This window comes from Talpa europaea (assembly GCF_964194135.1).
Source record: "Talpa europaea genome assembly, chromosome: 2".
In the NCBI taxonomy this organism is placed as follows: domain Eukaryota; kingdom Metazoa; phylum Chordata; class Mammalia; order Eulipotyphla; family Talpidae; genus Talpa; species Talpa europaea.
Window position 1 is genome coordinate 143,960,704 of NC_140068.1, and position 22,828 is coordinate 143,983,531.

The 22,828-nt window shown below is 46.3% G+C and overlaps 1 protein-coding gene across 1 annotated transcript in view; it reads right to left on the reverse strand.

Annotated features, from left to right (window-relative positions):
- ALDH5A1 (aldehyde dehydrogenase 5 family member A1) overlaps positions 1–16,766 on the reverse strand; it is a gene marked incomplete at its 3' end in the record, with an annotated part of 28,914 nt that extends 12,148 nt beyond the window's left edge. The window contains exons 1-5 of the mRNA XM_084229121.1: positions 16,419–16,766; positions 9,567–9,650; positions 8,383–8,553; positions 6,697–6,813; positions 1,413–1,556 (exon numbers count right to left, since the gene is read on the reverse strand). Coding sequence (XP_084085247.1) covers positions 1,413–1,556; positions 6,697–6,813; positions 8,383–8,553; positions 9,567–9,650; positions 16,419–16,757 — 855 coding nt within the window. The 5' untranslated portion in view covers positions 16,758–16,766. The remainder of the gene's footprint in view (positions 1–1,412; positions 1,557–6,696; positions 6,814–8,382; positions 8,554–9,566; positions 9,651–16,418) is intronic.
- Between the last annotated feature and the right edge of the window lie 6,062 nt (positions 16,767–22,828).

The following is a 22,828-nucleotide window of genomic DNA, read 5'->3' on the forward strand; positions in this document are numbered from 1 at the left end:
GATTGTTCTATAATTCATTTATCCGGTCCCTAAATGCTGGGCATTTAGATTGTTTCCATGCCCTTGATACCAAAAATAACACTGCATTTATTCCCTGGGCAGGAATATAAATATTTCCTCCCCTAAGTATAAACTCAGCAGTTGTAGTAGAATTAATAGCTTCATGCAAAATTAGACTTTAATTTAATTTAAATATTCAGGAATATTATGGCCTAGGAAAGCGGCCTGGGATACTGCAGTTTTAATACAGGATAGCAGGTTCTCTATCCAGTCATAGCTACAGGAAAGATGGAACCGCTTGGGTGGTTCAAGTCAAATAGATAGGGGTCACAAGCCCAAGGTCACTCAGGGAATAACTCCCCAGGGATGCGCCTATGGCTATGAAAAAAATGATTATGATTGGCAGTTATTAAAATTGCTTTATTCCTTCTTGCCTCTCATGGTGTCTAAAAATGACCACAGTTTCACAAAAACTTTCAATTAGATTTATATTATTTTTACCTTGATAAGTGTTTCTATGTGTGTCTATCATAACACAATTACATATGTGTATATATCATCTATATAAGCATATATACATTTACAAGTCACACACATATATAGGTATATATATACACCAATCTATGTACATAGTATGTAAACAAACACACATATAATATCGGCAGAAAAAAGTGTACTACCTGGAGATAAATACCATAAATAAAACTGACATTCTACTATGACATTTTTCCCTTTTAAACATTTAAAAGGATGAACATCCATGCAAGAGACTATGGTGAAGGTTCATGGGTGAACTGGTGGTGGGAATTTTACAGGGACTACACAGTGATGTAAAATATATAAATAAAAAAATAGATTATAAAAAAGCAGAACCAGAATAAATTTATCAGGGCAATGAAAAAAAAATAAAAGGATAAACATCCACTCAGTTTTGGGGAAACAACTTTTCAATGTTTAAGGGAAAAACAGGCATGACTGAGCACTCTCTGCTTCTTTAAGTACCTCTATATCAAAAATAATTTTTGTAACAGTTCTAAGACATGCATTTCAATATCAAATGTGTGCTTCTGGAGTCTGTAATTCAGATTACGAGATAAACATGCATTCCAGCGTTGAGGAAATGCAACCAATAGCTTTCAGCCACTCCACGTATGACAGACCACGGGAATGTTTGCAGCCCCAACTCCTCTGAAATCATCAAATAAGAAGCTATGGTGCGTCACAGTGCAGAACGCTCCCCCAGAGGAGGGTCAGACAACACTTGAAAAACAAATGTTCATTTGACAATGTTTTTAAGCATCCACTGGAAATCTTTCCACACGTGGTAATCAAGGTAAAATAGTATTTTATTATAGCCCTAAAGAGAAAATGTTAGAATGACATCTGTTTGCTTTGAGACTTAAGTGACTTACCTTTCCGGTTGCTGTTGAGCCAGTAAAGGAAATTTTGGACACCAGAGGATCAGTGCACAGCGCTTCCCCTACCTCCTTGGCCTTCTTCTGAGAGCAGGGAACAACGTTGTATACGCCTGGAGGAATGCCAGCCTGGTTGGCAAGCTACAAAGAGAAACAGCACACATGTGACAGCGAATGAGCAAACTAGAAAAACAGAACAGAGAAATATATAAATGTTTTAACCCGAAAAGTAATGGGCCAAGAAATTAGGCCTTGAGAACAGAATAGGAATGTACTTGGAACTGAATAAGATTCTTAGTGGTGCTGAAGTGATAAAGATATTAATGTGCTGCTACACATATCACAAAAGTTCTCAGGGTGAGTTTCAATGCCACCTTCTGTTTAAAAGAGTAAAACTCAAAACCAAGAACCTTGGATGTCTTTCCCAAGAAAAACCAGAGGTGAGTTCAAAAAAAATGTTATTTGATCCACCTGAGACTCAAGGGGAGCACGTGCAAAGGAGGCTTCACTGAACACCTACTGTGCGCAGGGACTGGGTAAGGCCTCTCCATGGTCATCTCCCTGGCAGTTTGAGGATGGGAAGGCTGGCAGGGAGGAATCATACCCTCGTCACACAACCGGCAGTCAGCTGTTTGCCTGGCACAGAAACCAGTGCTCTGTCTGTGGTGATTCTCTTTAAATCAGGCACATCCTGAATGTGTTTAACTCCTGAATCCATTAACAGTGAACTTTTTACACAAATATGACTGGGGATTTTGGGTGAAGATGATGGTAGCAGCAGAGGTTTTGAATCTCCCTAGATCCCCTCATAAAAATAGAGCAAAAACCAAAATAAAACAGAGCAGTTAGATCATAAAGCCAAAATATCAGAGCCAACACTTACAATGAGCCTGGATGGAGCAGAAGCCCCTGAGAGTTAGTTTTTCTCTTTTTTAAATTGTAATACAAGAGTTTGACTTAAGCTTTGATTTCGAGGCATCCACTTCTAAGCCTCTTTATCTTGAAGAAACACATTGCCAGTCCCACAAATGGAGCGCCAGGCACCCTGTCCCCTTCAAATTTCAGTTAAAACTGCGCGCTGGGCAGCTTGTTTTTGCCTTCCTGTGCTTTCATTTCTACTTGTGTTTTATTTTTTTAGGTGTTTGTTTAACTTTTTAAACTTTTTTTACATCACTGTTCATTTTTAAACAATATTTGCTTCCCCCCACCCTCTCAGATGTAGTCCCCGTAGAGTTTCCTTACCCAGTGCACCTGTGCACCATCACCTCAGTCCCCTGTGCTCCTCCCTCCCTCCCTCTCATCCCTCTCCCTCATCCCATCCCTCCACCCCTGCAGGATGTCTCTGATTTATGTTTATTGCAGCACTATTTACAGTATGTAAAACCCAAATGCCCAAAAATAGATGAACTGGATCAAGAAGATGTGGCATAGATACACAATGGAATATTACGCAGCAATCAAAAAAGATAAACTCATGCCATTCGCAGCAACATGGATGGAGCTAGAAGGAATTATGCTCAGTGAAATAAGCCAGAAGGAAAAAGAAAAATATCGGATGGTCTCACTCATAGCAGGAATATGGGGGAACCTGATAAGACATCAGTGTAAAAAAATAACAGTACAAAACACAACAAAGCAGAAACAGACAATCACTCTTGTGTTTTAAATCCACCAATAAAGAGTGAACCTGCAAAACCCTAAACCTGGCCAATAAAAGCGGGACCCCAGGCCTCTGCCTCTCTACCTATACCCTTGCTGTGTGGCCCTGGTCCTGCTGTACTCTTCAGAATGTGTAAGTAATAAATTTTGTTTTTGCAAAGTTCCTTGATGGCTTTTGCTGAGGTGCATCAGTGATCATAATAAGAACCACAAGGACCAGTCTAGCCACATGGGCGCTGGTTGAGGAAATGTCCAGGGGGAGCAATCTGAAGGCCCAGGTGAGCACCTCCAGGCATTCTAGCCCACTGTGTCACTATCTATAGGCTGAGACAGGTACTAGACACTGGATGACAAAGCATTTCCATGAGCAGCAAATTATAAGTGGGCATGGACACACCCTGACAGTGTCGGGGCCTGGGGAGCATTGGTGTGAGAAAAAGAAGAGGGAAGCAGTAGGCTAGCTGACAGATGATAAGCGAACCCCAAACAGACAACGGGTGTCTATGGCAGCCGATCTGGGAACAGCAGCATTCACTGCCTAGTGCAACTGCAGGGGAGTGCCAGGGACTGTGCAATAAGGGCTGAAGGGCAGGGAGGGCACACGTCCTGGGCACCGTGGATGGAGGAGGATGGAATGAGGTCAGGGAGTCTTAGAAAGCAGACACCAAGAGCTACTCTGTGAAGTTAGAGAAGGCCTCCTCATCTAGGCCTCCTTTGGAAACCTACATTAAAAAAATAAATTCTCAGAAAAATGCTGAAGTAAAATCCCATATAAAGTTATTATAAGAGGGCCTCCCTGGTGGCGCAAGGGGTTAACAAGCAACCTATGAAGCTGTCCACAGCCACTGCAGCATGAGTTTGATCCCCGGCCAGGGAGCTACCCACATGGCGCGGCAGACCTCTCCTGGCTCACCCGCTGCTCCCTCAGCAGTGTATTTCAGTCAATCTGCCTGTTCTGCTCCCCACTCTGTTTCTGGTGAATCCTCTCATCCCCGCACCTCTGGCCTGTACCCCAGTTCTTGTATGCATACATAAATAAATCTTTAAAAAAAAAGAGGAAGGAGGAGGGTGAGGGACAAGGGCATATAAGGATGGGAAAAAAGTAAAATGAACTAATAGAATAAAAATGAGTGAGTCCATAGTGTGTGGGGATGTACGCGTGGGTGACAGCTGCAAAACATGTGCTGTGGGTACGATGCAAATCAAGACAGGTGGGAGGGAAGCAGCAGGATTCAGACTGAAACCACAGAGCTCCTCGGGGCCACCTGGCAAAGCTCTCATTCTCTACTGGGTGGGGGCTACACGGGTGTTCTATTATTCATGACGCTAGCGATTTTTCTAAATGAAATTTAATTTTGATCTCTCAGGTCATACTCAAGTTCCTGTTTAACTGTTTTTTTCCCCAATTTGTTGTCTGCCATATTTGACTCTTTCTCCATGTATTCATTTCTTAAATTGCCATACTGTAGATTTTGTGCATTACAAGATTTTGTGCATTGCTCTTGTAGAAGAGGAATCTTAACTTTTATAAGTCATGCTGTTTATAGATGATTGAAGACTGACTGATAAGAAAAGTGCTGAAGTGGGAGGCCTCTATTTAAATATCCATGTGCTCCAGTATAGCTGAAATTAAGGCTGCTGTGCTGAAGTCAAATGACCTATATTTAAACCAAGACCGATAGGCAGTAGCTGAGTCACTATAAATTTGTTCTGTATGGCTTTTATCTGTGTTCTATTTTAAAACAAAAAAACACTGATTAACAGGATGCAAGTATTTTACAATTATTTTGAAGGTGAAGACACAAGGCCTTTGCAGAGAAGTCTCCAGGATTTTCACTCATGACCTGTTATTTTCTGTGGGTCTAGGAAGTTGCTCCTTTACGTTGAAACAATTTCTCAGTTTCTAGAGGATTAGAAAAACGGGTTCCTTACTGTATCCAATCAATAGAGGTATGCGCTTCAGATAAATTTTGTAAGTTGGTGGCCTCTACTAGGCCTAGGTGGGTACTGGCCCCAAACACTAGAATGAGTAGGAAATGCACCGTTAGCTCCATCTATGCCTCTGCAGGCTAATAAAATGCTTTCCAGTCAGTTTAGTTTCTCTGACTAAAATGAATGATTTGCTGCTGAAATAAGGAGACTTTTGGGGGGGATATACCCCTAAGGACAATAGAAGCTTCCGGTCTGTGGACCTGGAGCCACAGGGCACCTTCGGAGCCCAGAACAGCAAGTGTAGCAACATCTGCTATAATGACACCCTGATGAAGGTTGTGATGAAGGTTAAGTCTGGGCTTCTGGAAGTCTTTATGTGATCACAGAGCAAAGGCAAGAGCAGCAGCACAGGCTAGATACTGACACCCAAAGATCATCCATGCATGGGTGGTCCCCTCCCAGCGTCCCACCTACAAATGAGTGTCCCCTATATAGGGGCACTGCTCTTGGCTGTGGCATCCAGCAGTGAACAAAAGACACACATCCCAATCTCTGCAGAGCTGCACATTGTTGCGGGGGCAGATCATTACTGCAACGACGGGGTAAATTACCCGTCATGTTAGGTGATGTGGTAAATGCCACAGGAAGGAAAATATAGCAGAGGAGGGATCAGGAGCACATGGTTTGAGCCTATGACTCTCAAACAGGGTGGTGGGGGTGGGGGAGAGACTCACTGAAAAGGTGGCATTTGAGTAAAGACATGAAGAAGGGAACCAAGGGAACACCTGAGGGAGAACTTTCCAGACAGAGGACAAAACCAGTGTAGAGTCCAGTGAGCACAGAGGGCCTGGGGCTGCTGAGAAAGGGGCTAAGGAGTGACAGACAAGGCTTGGGGCATGGGGTTGGGGAGGCGCATCTTATAGGGCCTTGAAGGCAACCGGGGGAAGTTTGGATTTTCCTCTGAGTGACACAAGAGGCCAGGAGATGGTTTTAAACAGAAGGCAGACAAGGTCTGACCAAACTCCCAAGGGAGTGGCAAATAAGTTTCCTAAATGTGCCACATGCCCATATTTCGCCACATACTCTGACTGCCTGCTTAACGAAAATGATGCAATGATCTCAATTTTAGGGTAGCCAAAAAAAAGAAAAAGACCTTTCCTACAGAAGTCAGAGAATCCCCAGGGGATACTTTTCTCGTCTGTAAAGAGCAACATCTGCTTTTATTTTATTTATTTATTTTTTTAATAAAGATTTATTTATTTATTTATTTATACAAGCACTGGGTACAGTCAGAAGCACAGGAGGGTGAGAGAATTCACCAGAGCCAGAGCGGGGAGCAGAGCAGGCAGAAGGACCAAGGTACACTGCTGAGGGGAGCAGCGGGCGGCAGGAGACGTCTGCGCGCCATGTGGGACCCTCCTCCGGTGGCCGGGGAGCAGCCGGGGATCGAACCGGCGCTGCAGAGGCTGTGGGCAGCTTCGCAACCCAGCGCTCAGCCGCTGCGCCACCAGGGAGGCCCAACAACATCTGCTTTTAAATGGGGGCTGCTGATGAAAACATAACAATGTCCTGGGGGAGATGTAGGCGAAGACAGAGGCTGGGACACTGCAAACCAGCTTCTTTGTGTCCTGAATGAATACTCTTTGTGGGGCCTGGTGGGCTCTGCACAAAGGTGGGGCAGGAGGCTCACCTCTCCAAGGGCCAGGGCGGAGAAGGGTGTGTCCTCAGCAGGTTTCACCACCACGGTGCAGCCAGCGGCCAGGGCAGCCCCCACCTTCCGCGTGATCATGGCACTGGGAAAATTCCACTGGGGTCAGAAGAGCAGACAAATAGTGAGAGGAGGCACAGGTGCCTGGTCCGAAGGCAGGCAGGTCAGGTAGACAGTCAACAAACTCCATGCATGGGACTAACCAGCAAAACTGTTCTCTGGCTCTTGCACAGATGAGCCCTTGGAACACCTGCTATTGGAGGTAACACACCTGTCAACTGGAGAGTCTTGGGAGACAAAGGCTCCAAAAGACAGGAAACATTTTCAGAATTTCGAAGAGCACATTATCTATAACAGCGGTGGCAAACTTTTTCTGTAAAAAGTGGTGTGGGATGTAGTTTCTGTGGCAACTCTTCAACTCCAAGGTTAAGTGGCTGCGTCTCCCAGCCTGTAGTTCCCTGACCCTTTGGGGATAATGTTAACAAAGGCGATTTTGAAAATGGCAGAGGATTTCTTACGTTTCCTGCACCCCCTCTATTTGTAGCTATCTGTAGATACATTCAAATCTGTATTAACAGTGTTTTGACAAATACTGACATTATGTCAGGCACTATTCTGAGCACTTTTAACTCAAAATTAACTAAATCCTCATTACAATCCAATGAGGTTGGCTTCTTATCCAAGTTTGCAAGTTTGGGGAAACTGAGACAGAGCAGTTAAGTAACTTGTCCAAGGTCACACAGCCAGTGAGCTTGGGTCAAACTCAGTGAGTAGAGCCAGTGGGGGGGGGGGTTCTCTGTGTTAACCTTGCTGAGCAGGGAACCAGCAGACCAGCTGGCAGAGCCTGTAGAGACATAAACAGGGACCCCAAGAAGGTAGAGCAGGAGTGCCTGGTCACCAATACAAGGCTGGGCACCCACAAGAATACTGCAGCCCCACCCAGGAAGACACAATCTCTTATTTCTTAGCATTTTTACCTCCAGGACCTGGGCCAGAGTCTGCTGGAAGCTACACAAATACCTTGCTGTTGATCATAATCACCCATCAGGTGTAACATTTTTCTAAAATGATGGCATATTAAAAATAATAGGTCCTGGGGCCTCCCTGGTGGTGCAAGGAGTAAAGTCTCGGCATTATAAAGCAATCGGCAGCCTCTGCAGCACCAGTTCAATCCCCGGCCAGGGAGCTACCCACATGGCGCAGCAGACCTCTCCTAACTCACCTGCTGCTCCCCTCAGCAGTGTATTTCAGTCAGTCTGTCTGTTCTGCTCCCCACTCTGTCTCTGGTGAATCCTCTCACTGGCCCCCCCACACACCTCTGGCCTGTACCCCAGCTCTTGTATGCATAAATAAATTAATCTTAAAAAAATGATACAGGTCTTTTCAGAGGTGCTAGGCAATGCCAAGAGAAGCCCTGAGGCCAAGTCAGAAAAGGCTGCTCATTCCTCCCAGGATTCATCCCACTTACCCAGGCCTTGGGAAACATGTGCTCCCACTCAGTACCACCACACCCCACATCATCACAGAGGACCAGAAACACACCTCCACTTCCAGCAATGGGATCAGGAAGTCAAGAACAGGTGACCGAGCTAACAAGATTTCTTCACCAGGAAGAAAACTGTTTCCCATCTCCCACCCTAAGGTCTTGCTGATCCTGCCAGCACATACCGGGGTGATGACAGCAGCCACACCCAGGGGCTGCTTGAGGACCAGAGCCCTCCTGTCCTTCGCCGGGGGATAGATAATGTCTCCGTAAATGCGGCGGGCTTCCTCTGAAAACCACTCCAGGAAATTGGCGGAGTAGAGAATTTCTCCCTGTGCCTCCTTCAGTGGCTTGCCCTAAACAAAACCAGAAAAGGACACATTTATTATCGTTTAATAACGCGAGCCCGACAAAATGTCTCAAAACTCTTCAAGGCTGCAAGTAGAGTAAGGAAAGTTTTCCATGAGGAAAGACCCCAGGGCTGCTGAGAAATTTCTAACTTGGAAAGCAGAAGTCGGCAGGATGAAGTCTGCCTTCCAACCCTAACCACAATTGGGCCGGCATTCTCATTACTTTTATCAATTAGGAGGTGAGGACTAAAACTACATCTTCTAATTTTGTCCCCTTCTACTATCTCCCACACACTCTCATGGCGTACTGCCATTTAGTATAGCCATGGAGAAACTTCTTGCATTTTATTTATTTTTTTATTTTTATTTTTATTTATTTATTTTTAAAGATTTACTTATTTGTTTATACAAGCACTGGGTACAGTCAGAAGTGCCGGAGGGCGAGAGAATTCACCAGAGCTAGAGCAGGGAACAGAACAGGCAGACTGACAAAATACACTGCTAAGGGGAGCAGCGGGCGTGGCAGGAGAGGTCTGTATGCCATGCCGGACCCTCGCCAGTAGCCGGGGATCGAACTGGCGCTGCAGAGACTGAGGGCAGCTTCGCAGCCCAGTGCTCAACCGCTGCGCCACCAGGGGAGACACTTATTTATATTTTTTTAAAGATTTATTTATGCACACAAGAACTGGGGTGTAAGCCAGAAGTGTGGGGGGTGAGAGGATAAACCAGAGACAGAGTGGGGAGCAGAACCAGCAGGTCTACTGAAATACACTGCTGAGGGGAGCAGCAGGCGAGACTATTTTAAAAGAATTAATGAGGACATACTAATTTTGTCTTAGCCAATACGACTGGCTTAATAAAAAAAAAGTTCACTCTTGGCTCAATGATGATTTGATGTGACAAGGAACTGGCATTTTCCTTAGCTCTAGATCAGCACTGAAGTGGGAGACTTTCCTAACTTTCACTCTGAGAATTCCTGGACAGTTGCTCAGAGTAGCATGTTCGGACCCTGAACTTACACTTTCAGCTGTAATTATCTTGGCAAGGTCATCCTTATTTTGTATCATTAAGTCGTACCACTTCCGAAGTAATGAACTCCTCTCCTGAAAAAGAAATTAAAGAGAAAGGGTGAACGATGAAGCCTAAGAGAGACTTTAAATCATATGTAACTTCCTAAATAATTAGCTATGTGGTCTCATTCTGGGGGAGACATACATTGACCTTCCTTTGATAAACAGTAAGATCTGATATGTTGCATAGAAAGGAGTAAACTGAGTCATAATCTGTAAAAGAGAAATAGAGTCTTGTGGAATAGCTGTTACTGTTAATGGCAACTATGAGTAAATTTTTTTTTTAAAAAGATTTATTTATTTTTTATACAAGCACTGGGTACAGTCAGAAGCACGAGAGGGTGAGAGAACTCACCAGAGCCAGAGTGGGGAGCAGAACAGGCAGACTGATGAAGTACACTGCTGAGGGGAGCAGCGGGTGCGGGAGGAGAGGTCTGTGCGCCATGTGGGACCCTCGCCGGCGGCCGGGGATCCAACTGGCGCTGCAGAGGCTGAGGGCAGCTTCGCAGCCCAGCACTTAACCACTGTGCCACCAGGGGAGGCCCAACTATGAGTAAATTTTAATTGTATCACACACAGGTATGGTTCCCTATTTTTTATATGATCATTTTCAATGGTGATAAAATATGCAGAATATAAAATTTACACCTCACATCCTTAAGGGGGAGTTCAGTGGCATTCGGAGCTCTCAGGTGCTGTATGACCATCCCACCATACATTTCCAGAACTACTCATCTTGCAGAAACAGAAACTCTGTCCCCATTGGATACTCACTCCCCACTCCTTCTCAAGCCTCTGATTCCCCCTATTCTACTTGCTGTCTCTATGAATTTGACTATTCTAGATATTACAGACCCACCCACAGAAGAGTGTAAGTCGTTTGTCCCCTGGAGAAAGAATTTACCAGGCAGTGTTGAGTGGAGTTCAACCAGGCAAGGTTTATTAGCCTTTGCACTCCAGGAGGATAAGGGAGGCAGAGGGAGGGCAGGATTTAATGCCAGATGTTACATGATGGTCAGGGCTGCTGGCAAACCGGCAGAATGCCCCTCTGTACCCAGAACTAACTAAGTGCCCATGGGCAAACAAAGCATGAGGGGAACAATGCATAAGTAACAATAAAATGGGCAGAAACTGAGTAATTATAGGGCCTCCCCAGTGGCGCAGCGGTTGAGCGCTGGGTTGCGAAGCTGCCCGAGCCTCTGCAGCGCCGGTTCGATCCCCAGCTGCTCCCCGCCCACCGGAGGAGGGTCCCACATGGCGCGCAGACCTCTCCTGCCGCCCGCTGCTCCCCTCAGCAGTGTACTTCTGTCCTTCTGCCTGCTCTGTTCCCCACTCTGGCTCTGGTGAATTCTCTCACCCTCCCGCGCTTCTGACTGTACCCAGTGCTTGTATAAGTATAAATCTTAAAAAAAAAAAAAAAGAAAAAGAAAAAGAAACTGAGTAATTATAGAAAAACCCAGTCACTGCGGTGTCGATCAAGTCTTCCCAGCTATAGGACCCTCTGGTGGCCAGTGACTGGTACAGGACTGACCTGTCCCTGCCCCCATGTTCTTTGTCCTCTGTTTCATTAATATCTGATGCAAGTGGAATCAGTGTTTGTCTTTTAGTGATTGGCTTATTTCACTCACAGCATGTCCTCAAGCAGAGTTCCTTCTAATAAGTCACTGGTAAATTGGATAAGTTCCACAGACTGTGGTGCAGGCTGAGGATGGGGGAGTGTGAGGTGTCAAAAGCAGTTTACATACTTAAGAAAAGGCTCCAGGCACAATACTGTAAATATATATTCATTGCCACTGGCTGTATACTACTCTATGGCTAGCATGATATATATATATATAATATATATATAAAAAGATTTATTTATTTATGCATACAAGAACTGGGCTACAGGCCAGACATATAGGGGGTGAGAGGATTCATCAGAGACAGAGCAGAGAACACAACCAGCAGACTGACTGAAATACACTGCTGAGGGGAGCAGCGGGTGAGACAGGAGAGGTCTGCTGCGCTATGTGGGTAGCTCCCTGGCGAGGGGATCGAACTCCTGCTGCAGCGGCTGAGGATAGCTTCATAGTGCGGTGCTTAACCCCTTGCATCTCCAGAGAGGCCCATATGATACTTATTTTATGTTGTCTATATTTTACCATGATTAAAAAAAATTCAATGAGTGAAAATGAATGAAAGGATAGTTTGGATTATTAAGAATATGATGAAAGAACTAGTTTCTAAAAATATAAACATTAAAACAAAGAAAAAGGAATTCATTTATATTAAAACCACTTAAAAATAAAAAAGAGGACCCACAGCATCCTGGTCAACCAGGACACATAGGAGGGCTTGAAATAAAGATATGTCCCACACCTGCATCTGAAGCCAGGAAGAATCGACTGGTTTGCTCTTCCCTGCCTGAAGAACACTGTGTAAACACCACTAACCATCTCTCTCTGGGTTCCTGCCTTTTCTATTGGGTTGTTGGAGAAGTTGTGAAGTATTTTTTCTGTGTTTTTCAGGCAAAAATGCATCATGACTTTTCCAACAGCCCATACTTTGGCCAGACCAAGACCTGTGTTAATGTCTCTCTCTAAGGTGTGGTTGAGATTAAGTGTCTAAATATTGGCCCCCAGAGAAAAGGCATCTCTTCCAACCAGATTCCTCTACTCAGGTGTCATTTTGATTATCCTCAGGCTGAATAATCCAGGTTGAGAATCTGACCGCTGCAGGCCAATGTGCTGGGGGTTATACTGGGTGAGAGACCAAAGACTAAATAAAAGCTTGGAGGCCTGGCTCAGAAAAAGAAATGAACTATCTGAATGAATGACCTGGTAGGGCTAAATCACCATACTCACTCTGAAAGAGGATGAGAGAAGAATATGAAACAGCAGAAGTATAAGAGTAAAAAGCAGATTCTGCTTCCTGGCAGAAGACACCATGCCTGGGATAAACTGATACCAGCAGGGGCGGTGACACCCCGACAGTGTGAAAGCCTGTGTTCTGGACTGAATTGTGTCTACCCCAAAATGACAGGTCAGATTCCTAGCCCCTCACCCTCTTACCTCAGAGAGTAAGTGACCTTATTTGTGGATAGAGGATTTACAGAAGTTATCAAGTTAAAATGAGGTCACAAGGGGGGGTCCTCATCCAATGCTAGTGTCCTTGCAAAAGGAGGGCAACCTGGACATAGAAGCAGAGGGGAGAGGACATGGGAAGGCACAGGAAGATTGTGTCTTCTATGAGCAGGAAAGAGGCCTGGGACAAATTCTCCCCTCGCAGTCATCAGAAGGAAGGAGCCCTGCCCACACCTTGATTTCAGACTTCTAGCTTCCAGCACTGAGAAAATACATGTCTGTTGTTTAAGTCCCCATGTTTATGGTGCTTTGCCACACAGCCTACTTGACATCCTCACTAGGGAGTCTCTTGGACATCTCAGACTCCACGTGTTCAGAACAGGCCCTGATTTCTCACTGCAACGGCAGCCCTATGCACCCTTCTCCACCCCAGCTGATGGGGACTCCTACCTCTCAATGGCTTGGGGTCGTCACGGACACCTCTCTTACCCTCTAATAATCTTGCAGTTGCCTCTACCTCCAAAAAAATAACTGGGACTGCTCTTACTACCTCCCCTGCTACCATCCTAGCTCAAGTGCATCTCTTCCATAGATCACTACAACAGCACAAGGGACTGTGGTGATGGTGCACTGGTGAACTGGTGGTGGGATTTCACGGTGAAATCATACATTGTACAAATATGAAGGATAATATAATAAATTTATTAAAAATAAATTAAAAAATATTAACTTGAACCAATCCCCTAATATAAACATATACATACATGCACATATATGTATGTGTATATATATTATATATATATCCTATTATTTCAGTTAAAAAAAATAAATTACAACTGACTCCCTGGCAGTTCTCTGCACGTCACCAGGGCCCCTCAGTCTGTTCTTAGTACCGTGGCCAGAGTCTCCTTCCAAAATGTAAATCAGATCCTCTGCTTACAGTGCCGAGATGGAGCACCACCTCTCTCAAGGTGAAATGCAAGGTCCTTAGCATGACTTACATCCCCCTGGATTGTGTGCTCCTCCATTGTCTCTACAACCTGTCTTTCCACTGCCTCCTTGTCAGACCACTCGCCTGTTTCACAAATGTCTCAGGTATGTTTCTCCTGACTCAGGATGTTAGCTCTGGCCAAACCCCTCACCTCCCTTAGTCCTGGCATCTCCTATTCTCAATAAGGGACAGCTTGTCTGGGCTGCATTTTGTGCCCCGGCCAAATGAAGAGGTCAGAGTTCTAACCCCCAGTGACTGTATTGGGAGGCAGGGTCTTGAAAGAGCTTATTATGGTGAAATGAGATCACTAAGAGGGTCTCAATCCAATAGGACTGGTGCTTTACAAGAAGAGATGGGGACATGGGCATGCACAGAGGAAAGACTACGTGCACACACCCAGGACCACCAGCAAGCCAGAGGCCTTGGAGGAAACCAGCCCTGCTCACATCTTGATCCCGGACTTCTAGCTTCCAGAACTCTGAGACAATAAAATTCTATTGTTAAAGTCACCTAGTCTGTGGGAGGGCAGCTCTAGCAAACAATACATTTGCCCCTCCCTGCACCCTGCCTCTTCCTTCTGGTGGTGATCCTCTGCACCTGCTCTGCCTTTCTCTGCTCACATCAATCATCACTTCTAATATGCTTATTTGCTTAGATATTACATCCCGTTTATAGTTCACACCTTTGCTCCTGCCCCTCCAGCCCAAGTGAGCTCCTAGGGCAAGAAGCTTTGTTGACTGAGGTATCCTAGGCCACCCCAATAGCATGGCACCATTTATGGTGCTCTGCCACACAGCCTACTTGACATCCTCACTAGGGAGTCTCTAGGACATCTCAGACTCCACGTGTTCAGAACAGGCCCTGGGGCCTCCCCGGTCACGCAGTGGTTGAGCGCTGGGCTGTGAAGCTGCCCTCAGCCTCTGCAGCGCCGGTTCGATCCCCGGCCACTGGCAAGGGTTCCACATGGCGCATAGACCTCTCCTGCCACACCCGCTGCTCCCCTCAGACTTCTTAGTCAGTCTGCCTTTTCTGCTCCCCGCTCTGGGTCTGGTGAATTCTCTCACCCTCCTGCGCTTCTGACTGTACCCAGTGCTTGTATAAATAAGTAAATAAATAAATCAATCTAAAAAAAAAAAAAAAAAGAACAGGCCCTGATTTCTCACTGCAACGGCAGCCCTATGCACCCTTCCCCACCCCAGCTGATGGGGACTCCCACCTCTCAGTGGCTTGGGGTCATCACGGACACCTCTCTTACCCTCTAATAATCTTGCAGTTCCCTCTACCTCCAAAAAAATAACTGGTGGAGAAAAAGGAACTCTCCTGCACTGTTGGTGGGAGTGCAAACTGGTCCAGCCACTATGGAGAGCTGTGTGGAGCTTTCTGGGCCTACTAAACATAGAGCTTCCATAGGATCCAGCAATTCCACTCCTAGGTATTTACCCAAAGGACACAGAAACATCAATTCCAAAGAGCACCTGCACCCCTATGTTGATAGCAGCACTGTTTACAATAGCTAAGCTTTGGAAACAACCCAAATGCCCGAAAATAGATGACTGGATCAAGAAGATGTGGTCCATATACACCATGGAATATTACTCAGCATTCAAAAAAGATAAACACATGCAATTTGCAGCAACATGGATGGAGCTGGAAGGGATCATGCTCAGCGAAATAAGCCAGAAAGAAAAAGAAAAATACCGGATGGTCTCACTCATAGCAGGAATCTAGAAAACTTAAATAAGGGACCAGGAAAATGAATAACTATAAAAAAGTGAAAATCAAAAACAACAAAAACTATGAACTAGAGACACTATATAAGGGGTGAGGGGCGGGGAGGGGAGGGATTGGGGTCAAAATAAGGGGGTTGCAATTGTATGGGGAATATAAAAATAAAATTTATAAAAATTAAAAAAAAATTTTCCTGATTAGAAAATAAATTTCCTAAATAAAATTTCCATGTCAAAAAAAATAAATAACTGGGACTGCTCTTTACTACCTCCCCTGCTACCATCCTAGCTCAAGCGCATCTCTTCCTTAAGTCAGCAGGCACTCAGCAAACATCTGTAGGGTAAATGAATGCTAAAGCTCCCTTGGGGGCCTGGACTCATTGCTGGAAGTGTGTCTTCTGAGGGAGGCTGGGGTAGCAAATGATTTCACAGAGCCTGCTCGCTGCAGGTGGCCTAATAAAGGAGGAAGCAAATCTCTGGAATAGTTTTCTTCTTGTTCTGGTCTGACCATCTGCATTCCCCCAATTCCACAGGGGTGTCTCTGTGGGTCAACAGCAGCATCTCTCCATGCAGGTGAAAAGCTGAAGACAGCTTCAGGACGGCTCCCTTGTCCTAGCCTTAACCGGGCCGATCTGACAGCTCCCTCCATTCGGGATTCCTGACCGCAGCCCAGCGCGCTCAGCACCAGCCTTCTGCAGGGTCAGGCAGGAAACCATTCCAGATGCCCTTAAGGCCACCCGCGCGTCAGGCCCCTCGGCTCCCTTAGGCTCGTCCGTGCTCTGCCTCCCCTACTGGACCCTGGGGGTTTGCAGGCAGGACGCCCCGCGTCCCTAGCGCCTCCTGCCAGGGTGCTTGGCACAAACCCAGTGCCCTAGCTAAACTTATTGTGGCTGATCTCTTGTCTTGCTTCTCTGACGTTCCGCCTTGGGTATCCTGGAGCACGCGGGGAGGAGACGCGGCCGGTTTCGCCACGAGTGGAAGGAAACCTGCTGGCCCCCGGGCCCCGGGGCGCACTCACCTTGGCCGAGACCCCCTTCCAGGCGCAGAAAGCCTCGTAGGCCGCGCGCACGGCGGCTCGGGCCTCCGGCACCCCGCAGTCGGCCACCATGCCCAGCTCCGCGCCGCTGGCGGGGTCGTGCACCGGGAAGGCGCCGGCGGCCGGGAGCCAGCGGCCGCCCACGAAGGCGTCGGTGCGCAGCAGCCCCGCGGAGAGGCCCGCCGGGGCCCCAGCGTAGCGGCGGGGCTGCGCCGGGCAGGGCGCGCGCCGCCGGGCGGGTGCCGGGCGGAGGCCGTGGCCCGAGGGCGCGGGCGGGAGGCGCGGGGCCCCGCAGCTCCGCAGCCGAAAGCAGGCGGCCATGGCCCGGGAGGCGGCCGCCGCGGGACGCAGGCAAGCGAGCGCGCGCCCGGGCGCCGGGGCCGAGGCGGCGGGGACGCGCGGGGTGGCGGGCGCGGGCGCAGGTTGCAGAGGCGCCAGCAGCGCCCCCTCTCCCGAGCCCTTCGCGCTGCACCGCCGCGCCCGGCTCCACCCGGCCTGGAACGCCGCGCGCCGCCTGGGGAGCCTTGGTTGGGCGCGCGGGGGGAATGTGGCTCCGGGACACTTGCGAGCCACGGTCACCGTGCGCCCTCTCGGGTGCGCATCGGTCTGCAACGATGCCTTAGCACCCCCCCAAAAAAAAACAACAAACCCAAACTGCCTTCCCCGGCTGCAGCATTTGTGCCGGGTGCGCAGGGGCGCTGCTTGCCCCACCTGTCAAGGGCACGGTCTCCATCACATTTCTTGGTCGCCGCAGCAAGTGTGCACGTAGGATTCGGGTCCAGGCTTCTCTGAGGGGGTGAAGTGCGACCCCGGTTCTGTGGTTGGATGCTTTTCTGGGTGTGTGTGAAGGTATTCTCCATTTGCTGGGAGTAGGGCTGCTGCCTCGGGTGGTTTGACAGTTCCCTCCATTAGGGATTCCTGACTGGAGCCCAGCGCACTCACCTCCAGACTGCTGGACTTATTTGGACTTATTTCCATCAGCGGCCTTTAGTGACAAACTGATTTGGATCCCAACTCAGAATCTGTGGACAAGTGGTGAGACCTTCGACAGATTACTTAACCTCAGTCGTGGTTAATTTTTTTTTACTTTTTATTTTTTGGTATAATGGAGTGATACCCCCAAAGGTTTGTTGTGTGACAACGAATGCTTAGGGCAGTTGCTATGTTCAATTTAGTACAAAGTCCAACGTCACAGCTGCCACAGGTCAAGCCACTAGTAGGATTAAAGTTCAGAACCAATTTCCAAAATCGAATCAATCAATCAAGGTATAAGGATTTGGCACAGTTATGGTTGCTGTTAAATGGCAGCTGCTTCCAGGCACAATTATACTGGCCTAAATCATGGGAAGCAGCTGGAGGTAGCCACTCGAATTGAGGATAAAAATGAAAATGGCAGGATTATACTCCCTATTTGTGGGTTCACCGGAAGCCCAACCTTATGCATTAATTTAGAGACCCTTGCATCAACATAGCTCTCCTCCATTCCTACTGAGTTGAGAGTTTCTTTCTGGCTTTTGCAGATCATGTGTGCTGTGTCCCGTTTTTCTGGGGCATTGGCTTTGTATTTGCAAAATGCTGAATTAGTATTTGAAATTTTAACTTTTTTTTTTTTTTTTTTTTTGCTGAGTCAGAGCCACCCAGACCTGAGTCAGTCACACTGGCAGAAGCAGAGTGTGATCTTGCGTGTGATAGTGTGGGTTCACTACTTCATTCTTATTTTTTTAAAGGAGTTGGGGAGATAGAACGCCCTTTTAGAGATGGCTGCCAGTTGGGCATCACAGCCCAGCCTGGGGAGCTGACTTATTTCCATCTGCGGCCTGCTTTACCAGTTGCTGATTTCTAAAGACTTGGGGGAATCAGTTCTGTTGAGGAAACTGGGTGGGGTGGGGCTGGCGCAGAAAAGCCAACTGTGGTTGTCTCTTTAGATCCAAAGAGAGTCTACATATCCTTTATAAGGTTCTACTTAAAACAGTGGCCACTCCCTTTCCTAGCTGACATCCCCTTTAGACTCAATAGACACGAGACCCAGGGTCCACCATATTTTTAGGAATGCGCAAAAATGTTTAAATTTTTCTAAAATCAGAAGACGAAAACGAACTTTTAGTTTGAACATTAATATGTGAATCATGCCAATCAATACAGATATACATCTGATATTTATTTATTAAGTACGGGGCCCACAAAGGCAGAAGTGTGTAGCAGCCTAGGAATGCCATGATTTGTGTGTTTGAACATTAATATGTGGATCATGCCAATCAATGCAAATATACATGTGATATTTATTTATTAAGTATGGGGCCCCCAAAGGCAGAAGTGTGTAGCAGCCTAGGAACTCCTGGCCCTTCTGTTTTGTAGCCTCTGCAAGTCCCATTCAGAGTAGGAGCACTTTCCTCCCATTTGCTGTCTTACTTCTAGGCTGTCCTGAGGCTCTAGGCTAGGTGTGTGCATCAGGATGTTAAGGACAAGATCACCAGGTGACAGGACCTTTTTCTCCTTTCTCCTTAGCCTGCCCTTGTCCTCCTCATTCTTGCCCGTCTCTGTCCTTCCCCTCATCTGCTAAGCACGTTCCTATTAAAGATGCATCTCCATGAAAGAGGGAGGAGCATAGCAGCAGAATGAAAGGGGCCATGGCACCTCCCCACCCACTTAAATACAGGCCCCTGGGACTACAATTCCCAGCCTGCCATTCTGAGTGGGTGGGGCAACTGGGAAAGACAAAGGTGGATTTATAAATTGAGGTGAAATGAAGGAGAAGAGGAAAAAGAGACACTTAGAGGAGATACTTGGAGAAAATTCCTGTGGTTGAGCAACACTTGGACAAGCTGTTCCTGGGACTTTGTAACCTTTTGGCAGAGACAATGGCGGCTATTATCCGGACCTCATGGTGGATTACTTGGTACAGTTTGACTTTGGGATCTCTCCTGTCCTAGCTCTCTCAGACCTGCCTAACCTTTTTCTTGTGGTTCTCCACCAGAAGGTGACTTAGACGTGTGGTAGGCTTTGACGTCTCGGTGGTGCCACTTCAGGCTGAACCAGTTTGGCTGGGCATTTGCCCATGAAGTGATGGGTAATTTTTGGAGATTTATTGGGAATCTGTTATTTGAATCTGTTAACCTTTCTTCTCTTTCTCCGGACAGCAATTCTGTTCACACTAAGAATCTGGTTTCCTTGCCATTCCAAATGTGGGTGGCTGAATGCTGAGTATGCACACCCCTTAACCGTTTGGTTTGGGGTTTCTGGACACCCCTCGGTTGTGCGCTTATACTCTGATGGCAGCAACAGATTAGATGTGTGTAGGAGTGAGTTGACATGATCTGTTTTATCTTGAAAGTTCCTGGACATTAAAATTGCACCTCATTTATCTGCACTGGGAGACCCACTCTCACTTCAAAAACCCCACCCAATTTTGCCGTATGCACATATTTAAATTGTTATTTAACAATTATTGTTATTGTTATTCAACAATAACAAAGACTATTGTTGAATACTGAGTGTAAAATATTTTTTCCTGATTTTTAAAAATTTTATCAAGAAAATAGTTATTCAATAGGAATCTAAGGTGAATCTTTTGGAAGGGGAACATGAGTTTTGAATGTAACAATCAACATTCGTTGAATACCTACTGTATACCAGATTCTGTTGTAAGCTCCTCACATGTATTTATTCATCTGACCTTCTCATGACCCTATAAGGTGGACACTATTATTGTTCTCATTTTTATGGATGATTTTATTGGTAAAGTGAGGCAAAAGAATTTTTAGTAACTTGCCTAAGGTCACCCAAATAAGAAGGTAGCAGAACAGGGAGCCAAAGGAAGCCTGAGGCCCTGTGACTCTAAAGTCCATATTCTCCTCCCTCCTTTTTTTTTTTTATTGATTTATTTATGCATACAAAAACTGGGGTACAGGCCAGAGGTGTGGCGGGCGAGAGGATTCACCAGAGACAGTGGGGAACAGAACAGGCAGATTGACCAAAGTACACTGCTGAGGGGAGCAGCGGGCGAGATAGGAGAGGTCTGCCTTGCCATATGGGTTTTTCCCTGGCCGGCTGGGGATCAAACTCGTGCTGCAGAGGCTGCGGATTGCTTCATAGTGCGGTGCTTAACCCCTTCCACCACCAGGGTTCCCTCTCCTTCTTAATGTGACTATTTACTTCTCAATTTTTGCCTATTTCCTGAAGACCTCAGAATGGTAGAACTCTTTATAAGAAAGAGTCCTCTATTAGGGAAGGAGGTGTGGCATGGAATAAAAAATATTTCCATTACACTTAATTATTTACCAGTTAGTTTTCTTAATACAGCAAGTTCTACTTTAAATTTCCTTTAAAAGTCATAGCTGTGGTATTTTCATGCTTACAAAAGTAATATATCTTTTAAAAAGACCTCTTTAAGATGGTCTTTAAAAAATCTTGCATTATTGTCACAGAAAGGCCATGGTGTGCATATGATCTTCACACTATACTGCCTAAGAAAATTCCCAAGTACTCTATTTTATTGTATTAATGAAGTTAAGTCATTCTGAACCTTAAATACAAATAAATGCTTAATGAGAAATTTGGGATTAGTATTGCTTAGTTATGGAACACATTTCCTTCTATGGTCCTTTTGGGATAGGTTTGTTTTATTAAAGCTACCTAGTACTTCTAGGCAGTGTTATTTTTTCCATGTTACTCTTTCGCAACCCTCTGTGTTCATTGACTGCTTCTGGCTGCCTCTGGGTTTATCATTCTGCCAAGTTATAATTGTCACCAATCCCCCAGGAGACTTTGGAAGGCCCAGAGATGGTGAGGCAAACCCGATGCCTCTGGTGGCCAAAAGGGACACCTGCATGTCTTATGTGGACATGGGGACTAGAAGATGTTGGGGGGCAGGTGGGGGGGCATTCTGCTCTCCAGCTCCAACCAATTAATTGTCTTATCACAGGGGAATGTTATATCACAAGGCCTATTCTTGTTTGACTGTTTTAAAGAGAGCCAGATCTGTGTTTCTATGTGAATTTTCTCATTTAAAAAAGTTGGTCTAAGTTTATTTATATTTTTCAAAGATTGATTTATTTATGCATACAAGAGCTGGGGTGCAGGCCAGAGGTGCGGGGGGCAGGTGAGAGGATTCACCAGAGACAGAGTAGGGAGCAGAACAAGCAGATTTACTGAAATACACTGCTGAGGGGAGCAGCAGGCAAGACAGGAGAGGTCTGCTGTGCCATGTCAGTTCACTCCCTGGCTGGCTGGAATCGGGAACTTGTGCTGTAGAGGCCTGCAGTAGCTTGATAGTGCTGTGTCTTTAACCCCTGTGCCACCAAGGAAAAGTTGGCTTAAGTTTATAAGACACCCTGTTAGCCAAGAAAGCATATTAGCTTATGACCTCTGGCCTAAAAGCAGCCAGGAGCAGCTGCCCTCAATTCAGGAGAAAAGCTGTTTGCCTTTCCTCAAGGCTTTGCAGGTGGTTGAGCTAAGTTTACAGAGGAAATTTGGTAGATAGCTCAGGTCCTTATCATCCCATCTTCTCTTCATCTCTTCCATTCGGCTCATCTGAGAATGCATAAAGTACCATATTCATAATTTGAGCTCTAAGATCACTATTATTTCCATGGAGATCTTTACCTTTCATTGAAAAAAGTTTCCCAAGGATTAAATGCTATCGGTGGGATACCCCGTGACAGGTAAATTCTGAGTCTAGCATTTTCTGAGTCTTGTTTCTTGGTCCTAAAGCTGACTTCCCTCGCCTCCCTCCCACACCCAGTGGCATCAGCATCTTTGCTGGGGCTGCAGGAATCTGACTGTGTAACAGGCTCCAGATAAGCCCTGTAGGAACAGTCAGGTCGAGAGAGCTGGAGTGATTGCTCTTGTGTAATCTCATAGAAGAGTCAGTATCTGTTGCCAAATTCTAGAAGAGAAGCTGGTTCTGGCTGATCATCATAAGACTTTCCCAGCACTCGTGGCTTCGCAGGCTGAGGAATCCCAGCAGCTTGATAAATGTGGGGGAAGGATGCATGGGAGATCAGCCCTAATAAAATGAGGCGATCTAATATATGTCCTATCGATAGAGGCAGGTGAGTCTTCTTTTAAGAAAGCAAAGGATGTTGGGAGACAACTTCACGTGCATCTGAAATGAACTTCCTCTTAAAAAGAAACCCACAGAAAACCTTAATCAGAAGATGCCACTGCTTCCCCCGGAGACTTTTCCACTTCACTGTATCACTTTTTTTCCTCTCCCAGGCCCAGTGGTTTGGCCCAGCGGTTTGTTTGCTGTCCTGGTGGAGTTAAACAGTAGTTAAACAGTTGGATTTCCCGAAAAATATATTCTTTTGAAAGGAGGCTGGGTTTCTGAATGGGAAGCTGTGGGTCTGGACCTGGATTTCAGTCTGTGAGCGGCTGCAGGGAGTAACCAGAAC